General features: G+C 33.2%; 1 protein-coding gene across 1 annotated transcript; it reads left to right on the forward strand.

The window, feature by feature from the left end:
• LOC109826617 (pentatricopeptide repeat-containing protein At5g66520-like) lies at positions 317–1,471 on the forward strand. The gene has a single exon (XM_020393641.1). It carries the CDS (start codon positions 317–319, stop codon positions 1,469–1,471), a length of 1,155 nt encoding a protein of 384 aa, XP_020249230.1.

Raw genomic sequence — 11,728 nt, forward strand, 5'->3', positions numbered from 1 at the left:
CAGAAGCCATTGCCCTCTTTCGGCTCATGCCCTGTACAACTACACTTACCCTTTTTCCCTCAAAGCCTCCGCCTCTCTCCCGGACCCATGTGTCGGCCTCTCGCTTCATGAGTCCCTCATCCGTCGAGGTTTCGAGGATTTTGATGAATATATTCAAACTTCGCTCATTAACTTCCTATGCCTCTTGCGGGTCTATAGATATTGCATCAAGCTGTTCGATAAATGTCCTGTGAGAGATGTTACTACTTGGAATGCACTTAATAAGGGGTATATCGAATGCGAGAGGTATAATGATGCGATTCGAGTGTTTAGGGTAATGCAGGATCGATCGAAGGTTAAGAATGATGAAATCACGATGTTGGTTGTTGTATCGGCTTGTGCACATCTTGGGGTGTTGGAGGTGGGGAGATGGATACATGCTTATATTGATAGGAATCGTATGTGGACGAGCTTAAACTTGGAGATTGTGTTGGTAAATATGTATGTAAAATGTGGGGATATTGAGATTTCGAGCTTGTTGTTTCGGGGAATGAAGGAGAAGGATGTTAGGGTTTGGAGCGTGATGATCAGCGGGCTCGCCATTCATGGGCTTGGAAAAGAGGCATTGGGGCTATTCTATGAGATGGAATCAATTGGAATCAATCCCGATTTTGTTACTCTCACTGCCGTTTTAAGCGCTTGCAGCCATTCGGGCTTGGTTAATGAGGGACTCAAACTGCTCGATCGGATGCAAATAGATTATCTCGTTGAGCCAACAATAGAGCATTATGATTGCATTGTGGATCTTTTGGGAAGGGCGGGGAGATTAAAAGAAGCCCTAGGTTTGATTCAGAGAATCCCTCTGAAGCCCAATGTGGCTCTCTGGGGCGCTCTTTTGGTCGCTTGCAGGGTTCATAAGGATGTTGATATGGGAGAAAAAGTTGCAAAGGAAATGTTTGAATTAGATCCTCATCATGCTGGAGCTCATGTGTTCTTGTCGAATGTATATGCTTCTTATAAAAGATGGGAGCTTGTCGAGGAGGTCAGAAACTCAATGAAGGATCAAAAGGTTAGAAAGCATCCAGGATCGAGTTTAATCGAATTGGGTGGTATCGTGCATGAATTTGTAACTGGAGACAGTTCACATCCTGATTCTCAAAAGATTTATTTGATGTTGGACGAGTTTCGAAGAATTAGGAGAATGAAAGAGCACCAGTCGTTCAGTGGACAAATGTTGTTTGATATTGAAGAGGAGGAGGATAAGGAGGCATGCCTTTCTCAACATAGTGAGAAATTGGCTGTTGCTTTTGGGTTGATTAAGACCAAACCAGGTTTTCAACTGCGCATAGTAAAAAATTTGAGGATTTGTGAAGATTGTCATTCTTTGATGAAGATGGTGTCTGAGTTCTTCAAGCATAATGTGATTGTTAGAAATAGAAGTAGATTTCATCACTTTCGGAACGGGGATTGTTCGTGTAAAGAGCATTGGTGATTGATTGAGGCATGGCGTGACCTTTTAAATCGTCCTATTTATTTATTTTCATTTAAGAGTTGAGTTGCAGTTGAACAATTGAGCTTGATTTTAAGCACAACGGATTTTTGGGGAGAGAAGTAGTTCTTGGTTTGTTTTCAGGCAACGAGGTTCAAAATTGATTGAGGCATGGCGTGACCTTTTAAATCGTCCTATTTATTTATTTTCATTTAAGAGTTGAGTTGCAGTTGAACAATTGAGCTTGATTTTAAGCACAACGGATTTTTGGGGAGAGAAGTAGTTCTTGGTTTGTTTTCAGGCAACGAGGTTCAAATTTATAGTTTCCAGCACAAAATTAACTTTAGGATGCTTTTGTAAAGGCTATCCAGGAATGAAGAACTTAATCTTAATTCATGGATTTTTCATAGAACATTTAATTAGAATGGTGTTTTTTTTCTCAATCTATAAAACAAGGCTATACAAATAAAAAGCTTTCTCAAAGTCAATAGTCTTGTTAGAATTAATCCCAGCAGCCACACCAACGCAGCTCTCTCCGCCGCAGATATCGCCAATGGGGCCGCCGCCGGTGGGGTTTTTCTCCGGTGCCTCGCTCTACGTTGGCGATCTCTCCGTGGACGACGCGCAGCTTTACAATTATTTTAATCAGTTCGTGTCGGTTCGGATTCCTAGGGATCAAGTCACGAGAGATTTTTTTGGAACATAGCTTAGGGTCTCTAACATAATGGCGATTCCTCCGCCACCAGCACGTCCCTTCCCTCTCCGCAACTCATTCCGCCGCAGATGTTGCCTATGGGGCTGCTGTCGGTGGGGGTTTTCTCTAGTGCCTCGCTCTACGTCGGCGATCTCGATGTCTCCGTGGACGACGCGCAGCTTTATGGTTATGGTTATGTAAACTTCCATAATCATCAAGACGCCACTCGAGCTTTGAAGACACTGAATTTTACTACTATTATATTAGGATCATGTTCTCAAACAGAGTTCCTAGCTAGAGGAAAAATGGTCATGGTAATGTATTTATTAAAAAACTTGACCCAACCATTGACAACAAGACGTTGCACGAAACTTTTGCCTCCTTTGGCACTGTGCTTTTGTACAGTTTGAACATGAAGAATCGGCTCAAAAGGCTATATCACAGCTTAACGGCATGTTGTTTAACAATAGAAAGGTATATGTTGGGATATTGAAGAATTTTTCAAAATAGACCCATTCCCATTTTTTTTAAACCGACCCATTTTTTTTATTTACCAAAACCGACCTGATTTTGTAATTAGCAGCTTAATCACCATCCTAAACAGTCGGGGTTGCCAACCCCGACTATTTAGGAAGGTGTTAAACCCTAATTAGAAGCCTTAAACCCTAAAAATTAATGTCCTAAATAGTCGGGGTTGCCAACCCTGACTGTTTAAGAAGGTAATTAAGTAGCTAATTACAAAATCGGGTCGGTTTTGGTAAATAAAAAAAAAGGGTCGGTTAAAAAAAAAAAGGGGGGAATGAGTCTGTTTTGAAAAATTCTTCTGGGATATTTATTCGCCTACAGGAGAGGGATCGGGTAAATGGATCTACAAAGTTCACAAATGTGTTTGTAAAAAAAATTGTCTGAATCGTGTGTGTGTGTGTCTATATATATATATATATATATATATATAAATGAAAGAATATCTAACAATTACACTTTTCTTTGCCAAGTTTTAAAATTTCAGCCCTTTTTTGTGGTTTGGAACTTTGAGGGCGTGATTTGTAATTTTTAAAACTTTGGGGCATTTAAAAAAATTACTTTTAAATTTGATAGTTGTGACTTCTATGTTTCATGTGTCGGTGATAATTTTTAAATGTCACGATATTTCTTACAACTCTGGAATTTTGAGGCTATTTTTTGCAATTGTTAAAACTATTGATTAATTTTTAAAAATTTCAAAATTTAGCGGCCTACCTATAGTTTTTAGATTTGATGTGTACTGGTTTTAAATTTTAAAATTTTAGAGTTTTTTTATAATTTTTGAATTTTGAAAGAGTTTTTTCAACAACTTTTATAACTTTGAGGTTAATTTTGATAAATTTTAAAATTTAGGCGCATGAGAATAATCTCTTGAATTCATCTTTGGTTGTTTGTAAATTATAAAGTTTTTATAAGTTTATGGTTGTTTTTTTATAACTAGTATAATGCACGTGCTTTGCACATGGATATTTTGTTGTATTTAATATTATATTATTTAATAAATTATATATAACCATTAAAAGTTATTTTATTGCACTATGATTAATTTTTTTAACTTATACTAATATTAGTACTTATAATATTATTAACATACATTTAACATTTATTTAAATTTTTTTATTATACTATTAAACAATTATTTAGGAGTATAATTATTAAATAATAATGTAATCATTAGTTTAAGTAACACTATTGATATAATTAAACCATTTAAATTATTAAATATTTATGTCATGTACATATTTTATTACAATATCTATTAAATAATGGAAATAATTTTTAATATTATATGACATTATGTTATAAAGAATATTACATTGTTTAATAATTAATATCATCTTAGTAATAAAAAATTGGATGATATAAATTAAAAATACTATTATTTAGAAAAAATAATTTATATAAAAATATTGGATCCTTGAAATATATGAGACATTTACTTTCCAACAAAAAATGCATGACTCATAAATTGCTAAGATCCAATATTTTATTGCACTATGTTCATTATGTCCAATTTTTATATCTAAGACGATATTATAATATCGTAAAGGATAATAATTGTTATAATATAAAAAATCCTATTTATAATATTATTAATAATTATAATTATGTATAATATTTTATTAAATAAATAATTTTACTATTTTATTACAATTAATAATTATTTTTATATTAAATTATAATATATTTATTAATTTTGTTATCATTATAAATTATTAGAATATTCTAGCGAGTGGCCAAATATTTTGAAGAAAAGAAGAGAAAAATATATGTCTCATAAATTTAAAGGATCCAAATTTTTTATATACATTAATTTTCTAAAATAAAAGTATTTTTAACTTATAAAATCCAAAATTTTATTACTAAGATGATATTAATTATCGAACAAGGTAATATTCTTTACAACATAAATAAATAACCCATATTTATACTATTATTAATAGTTATAATTATGTGCAATAATTTATTAAATGAATGGCTTTTACTATTTTATATAATTAATAATTATTTATAATAAATTATCATATATTCATGAATTTTGTTATCATTATAAATTATTAATATATTCTAGTGAATAACCAAATAATTTGAGAAAATGAAAAGGTGCATAGTTAATGAGAGGTTATGGATCATTAGTTTTATAATTAATAGTATAATTTTGAGTTATTAAAAATTGAGGGGGGTAAAAAAGGATATCAAAAGTTTTGACATGGGTATTCTCTTTTATAAGTATTATAGATTATAGATAAGTATGATGTCATTCTCATCACCTCCTTAAACAATAAAATATCTAAGTGCTATTTAGCTTAAAACATCTGAGTGCTATTTAGACATTCTTTAATGGGTTTTATTTTATAAAAAACCACCATAAAATATAGTCACTAGTAGAAAAACGAGCAACCTAGACGGAAATTTCCGTCTAGGTTGATCCAAATCCCGTCTAGGTTAGTTCAACTAGACGAAATTCCGTCTAGTTATGTTCATTTATTTTTCTTCCGTCTAGATTGAATCAAACTAAATGAAATTCTGTCTAGGTTGATTAATCTAGACGAAAGTCAACCTAGACGGAAGTAAGAATTCCGTCTAGTCTGCCGGACTAGACGGAATTCCGTCTAGTCTGTCAGACTAGATGGAATTCCGTCCAGGTTGATTATTACAACCTAGACGGAATTCCGTCTAGGTTGACTCAACCTAGACGGAATTTCGTCTAGGTTGCTTTTTTTCCAGCAAAAAAAATTAATTATAATTTGTATTTTCATGTACAATTACATTAATATATGAATACATCCAGAAAATATCGTACACATGAATACATCCAACCATCCAATTATAATCAAAATTCATAACAATTCCATTCAAAACTAAATATAACCAAATCCAACACATTGTACAAATCCAACCATCCACTTCAAAATATACATCAACTAGTTTCGTCTAATATATACATCCAACAACATATATACTAACAATGCACATGACTAAGATAGGATACACGATATGAATAAATATAGTGTTATAACAAATAAAACTGTTTATTGCATTAAAAATAAAAAACCTCACCCATTGTCGTCGGCGGGAGTATCTCTATCCCGATTACGAGAACGGGTGCTGCTCCCTCCAATATCTTCACTCTGAATGTTCAATTGAATAATCATTATGTGGTGTTTGATAACATATTAGATAAAAATAAATTTATAAATACAAGAAAAAATAAGGTACCTGAGTACTGCTCTGTCTAGCGCTGGAATTATCACCAATCGAGCTAATGATCCGTATGATACCACCATACGCGCTATAAGGAATCGCACCGCCTAAATATTTTATAACATACCCAATGAGATCGTCCATCGAGTTCGTCGTCAGCGCAACTCTAGTCATCTCATTAGTCACCTGAATATGCAGCTCCGTGTCAATTTTGTCAATCAGATACACAGAGATACGTGTGCAAATGGCATAGCATGAAAACTACTTGTGGCTGCTCTCATTGATGTAGATGACGTGGAGGATGCTGTGGATGATCTCATGCTTATGCCGGATGAAGCTCCGACACCATACAGAGGATATCTTCCTCTCCTATTATTAGGGAGAAATAAATATTAAATTTTACTCTCAAATTCAATAATGGTAAACAAATATAAATAGTATGTAGTATTCAAATTGATTCGATTTTTTATCATCCTTACCTATTATGACCCATGAGGTTCTATGTGAGATTGATGTTCTCCTCTACAAAAACCATGTGAGGGTCCGGCTCGGTTTGTTCCTCCTCCTGTGAAATGTACACAGGTGCAGCCTCCTTGGATGCAGCCTCAAATCCCTCCTAAAGCACAAATTTATAGTTAATTCAAGGTAATGACCATATTATTTGTGTTCTCGTTTCCTCGTAATGTTAACAACAAAATAGAATTAATAATACTACTCAAGATATGTATAAGTCTCACCATCAACTCGAGATTTTCCTTGATCTTATCCTAATTCTTCTCATCACCCCTATATCTATCACGGAAAGTACCATACGTCACTTTTGCCCTCAAGTGTATCGGCATTAATGATTTTCACTATCATATTATAAATTATGAGATTTCATAATCATACTAAGCATTAAGATCTTTTAAAGCTTTAAATGACATATATTGTATCCTGACAATAAACATCCTCCAGATTAGCATAGGAGTATGAGCCCAAGTGGTGGTCAAGCAGCTTCTTTCTTCTATTTTCTGACCCCTTCATGAATTTATTCTTTTAAAAAAAATTTGTAAATATGCAATGAAATAATAGCTTAAAATTATAAAGTAATTTTCATGAAACTAACCTTGGCGGCATCACTGTCCCAATACATGAGGAGAGCCATGAAATAAAATTTGTCAACTCGGTCATCGAGGTTTAAAAACCTCTGCCAGTGCTCCTCATACCTGTCATAGGTTTCGTGTTTGATCTCATGCCTCCATTGTTTGAAGACTACTTCAACCTTGATATTATACACATAATTCCAAGCCCCCTCAAAGTCCTCAAGGCAGAAGCAGTCCTGTAGATTTACATACACATTTAGTAAGGATAATTTAATATCAATTACTAATTATTAATAAATAAAAATCTAAAACAATATGCACTTACCATAAGCTCAGTACATATCGCCTCGTATATGGTCCATGGTAATTCTCGAAAATAAAAATAATGGTTAATAATGGTCGCTCTACGCACGAGAATCCCAATATATGCATTCAATCGGGTCGACCAAGGACCAACGGGAAAATTGGAACTATTCCACCGAATTATCACCCTCATTCCTCTTGGCGGTTGTTTAGATTCAGGCTTACCTCCGCCACGTCTGTTCTCTACACGATCTCGCTTAGCGCCTACAATAATAACATGATAACATATCATATTATATATACATGTGAAAATTAAAAGTATTTATACAATTTACCATTCGTTATCTCTCTTTCTTTTGCTACGAGTGCATCAGCTTTCCTAGTCTCCAACATAGGAATCATTTCCTCTAACTTTCTCACAGCACATGGGTGGTACTTCCTTGAGTCAGCCTTGGACTTTTGAGAGTCCGAAGGTAAGGGTAAACTAAGATAGTCCTGTGTCTTCGGCCGTAAGTCAGTATGGAATGTATATGATGGATATGTCGGGGTCCAAGAAGCACCTACATAAGAAAGGAGAATCATTAATATGAAATTTTAATTGACCATTATCAATTATTAAATATTGAATACTTGTGTTGATGAATATCCCGCATCTGCAACAAATGAACACTATGAGCTAGATAACTAAAAATTTATAAAATAAATTAAAGTATTAATTAATTTTTATACCTGCATCCGGAGATGGTAGTGTATCATCAGCACCACTACCTGAGGTGATACTCCGTGATCGATCACCCTCCAGGTCAAAGAGCCTCCTCACCCTCCTCATCTGAAAATTTAATAAAGACAATTGTTAAGAAAAAATTTGTATACATGCTCATGAGATATGTTATTATGAAATACATTATTATTTTTATTATGATAAGATAAAAATCGATAATGTGGTGTAACATATATAGTTCATACCTACATCCAGCGCCACATTCTGTGTGTAAGAGAATTCTTGCCAAACATCATCAGATGACCCAATTGGTTTACTATAATTATCTTCACTTTCTTCAATATTTTTTTTATTGTATTAGGAAGAACAACAGATCTTGGCTCCTTGTACAAAACCACCCAATCGGACATAATATTCGGATTTTTCACAAAGAAGCACTAATCAGCTTGTTCTGCGAAAATGAATTTCTCATCCGTATATACTTCTCGGTGAAGATTGACTAGTGTAAATCCATAATGATCCTTTTGCTTTTTTACAGGACACCACCGAACCTTGAACATCATGTAAGTACATTGTCTTGGTTTACCAAACCCATAAATTACCTCAACAATATCTTCTAATTGGCCATAATATAGTATGTCAGCTAGAATTGGATTCTGATATCTTATACTTGAAAAACATTATTGAGCAAACAAGCCCATGACCCCACTGTTCTGAGTTACCCTCCTATCATCGGTCTCTAGCGTTCAAAATTTATATCCATTGACTAAATGCTCATTATAATGTCTCACTTCATGATAAGGGCGTTGTGCATGGATAATAATTTTATTTGGTAATGTAGTACCATCAAGAAGTGATTTTTCAACCTAAGACAAATAATTTGAGAATATTTAGGTGATGTTATATTATGAATGTTCAATAATTAATTGTAAAATGCTTACATTAATTCTTAACCAATCAGAAAATTCTTTTTTATGTCTTTTCTTAATATTGTGCGCTGCATTCCTACCGGTTGTTTCATTCTTAAGCTTCTCCAGATGTTACCTATATAAACAATATATAAGTTTGTATTGATAAACTATATGTAAAATGAATATTTCTCATCTATATTACTGATTTTATTTGTTACCTTCGATAGTCTGCGAACATATTAAGGTTTTTCAACACATATGCATGAATTTGATCTAAGAGAGATCTCAGGTATTTTTCACGCTTCCTCTCCTTATGAGGTGCTTGAGATGTGGTTTTCTTTTTACACATGTAACGTGATGCAAACACAAAGCATTCGTTAGCCACGTATCCTTTAGCTATCGAGCCCTCGGGGCGAACTCGATTGCGAAAATTGTTTTTCATGCAGCCCAAATATCTTGGAATCATAAAAGTTAATTATTAGCACGATAATTTTAAAAACGCATATACAATTAATAAATATAAGAAAAATCATAAATTATCTTTCAATCGGATACATCCAACAATAAGTAACAGGACCCGTGATTCTAGTCTCTCTTGTAAGATGCTGGGTAAGATGGACCATAATTGTAAAAAATAAAGGAGAGAATATTACTTTCATATTGTATAGAGTAACTCGGACATCAGCTTCAAGTTTTTTAAATTCATCTACATCTATGACTTTAGAGCATAATTTTCTAAAAAATCCACAATACTTTAAATTCATCTACATCTATGACTTTAGAGCATAATTTTCTAAAAAATCCACAATACTCAATAATAATCCACAATACTCGGACATTGGCTTTGTGGTAAGCATAATTTTCTAAAAAATCCACAATACTCAATAATAATCCACAATACTCGGACATTGGCTTTGTGGTATAAAATACAATCATTTGGACATGCATCAATCTTATTATAATCAAGACCCAGAGCGGAGACAATCTCCTCAGCTTGATAAGTTATTTGGGGTATGCTATTCTCTCCTCCAGGAATTACAGTCCGAAGCAAATCAAGAAGCATTTTAAAATAATTATCTGACATACCGCTAAGTGTCTTAATATGTAGGAGTTTCAACATAAATGAAAATCTGGAGTACTCGGTACATCCCTCATATAAGTCCTTTTCACTATCTTCTAGTAGCTCCATTATTTGCTTTATTTTTGTGGAGCAATGCATATCATCAATATTTTTGACACTTTCGACACCTCCTACCTCTTCAGCTTAAACTTCGATATCATAATGCATATCATCAATATTTTTGACACTTTCGACACCTCCTACCTCTTCAGCTTAAACTTCGATATCATCTTCACTTTTATCTCCAATATCATCCTCGACATTATCATCAACATCATATTCTGTAGGTCGAGGAAAAATATCATTCAACATTGTTTCTGTGTCATCTATTCGTTGGCCACCGGACGTACCAACACGCATATTTGGTTCGTCATCTTCAGTGATACCTTCCCCATGCTAGTTCTAATATTTATATTTCTCATCAAAACCTGATTTTATTAGGTGAATCTGTATATCATTTCTATTCAGCAACTTCAAACCTACAACAAGGACAATACATAGCACCGCTTCTTAAATTTCTCGGATTCATTTTCGCATAACACATGAAGGCTTCACATCCCTCCTTGTATCGTGTGTCATAAAATCTATGATGCTTAAGGATATCTATCCATGATTTGTCAGGAATTATACTCATCTATAAATTATATACAATTATTAAATACGATTAGTCTCATAACTACTAAATATCCATGACTCTTATACATTCAACACACATCAAACATACATTTATATATCATTTAACAATATGAATATTTATCTACATAAAATATATATAAAACATACGTAAAAACTAATTACACTAATCTTGCGGCTGTCATAGGAAGGCTTCTATCCATTAAGAATATAGTAGTGCTTACATCCAACTTCATATACTTTGTATATTTTCATTTCTTGAAAATTTCGGCAGCACCTACCCGCTGTTCTCCCTGTACACTGTGCGGATGTTATTATGCGTATCAGTAATAACCCGAAACGCAGAACAACATACGCTTATTGTACACGGAGAACAACGAATAAGTGCTGCCAAAACTTTCAAGAATGAAAATATACAAAGTATACAAAGTTGGATGTATGCACTACTATATTCCTAACCCATCCGAAAAGGATAGATCCAATAATTACGAATTTTAGTACCAATTTTTTATTCCTATAATATAAAATAAGCGCTCATTTTTGGGAGAAAACTTCGTTCCCTACCCAAATCTGAGTCGTATATCATATATTATAAGTCCAAAGAATTGGATATAATTATTGGACGGAAGTCTAGGGATAACGTTATCTTTTTATTCACCTAAATTGGATTATAACACATTATAAAAAATTATACTGTGTTATATATCACTCTTTTTTTTTAAATTTATTTCACATATTTTCATATCACAAACTTAAATAATCACACCTACTTATAGCACGAATGAAACTTAAATGAGTTAGGGTTTATAAGTATTTAAAAAAAATATGATTACTAGTGTTGTTCAAATGAATTAACATGTAGTTGAGTTAGGGTTTTCAGAATTAAACTCGTTTATTTTTTATCATAAATTAGGATTTTTAAACTAAATTCAATAATAAATAATAAAAAATTTAAAAATTCTAAAACTCTGTAGAAAAATTATACTTATTAAGCAGATGAAACAACGGACATGCCGGTGATCACGATTAGCCTGCTGGAAAATTAGGGAAAGGGGGAGGGGGAG

The sequence above is a fragment of the Asparagus officinalis genome, chromosome 10 (genome assembly GCF_001876935.1).
Source record: "Asparagus officinalis chromosome 10, Aspof.V1, whole genome shotgun sequence".
Lineage (NCBI taxonomy): Eukaryota > Viridiplantae > Streptophyta > Magnoliopsida > Asparagales > Asparagaceae > Asparagus > Asparagus officinalis.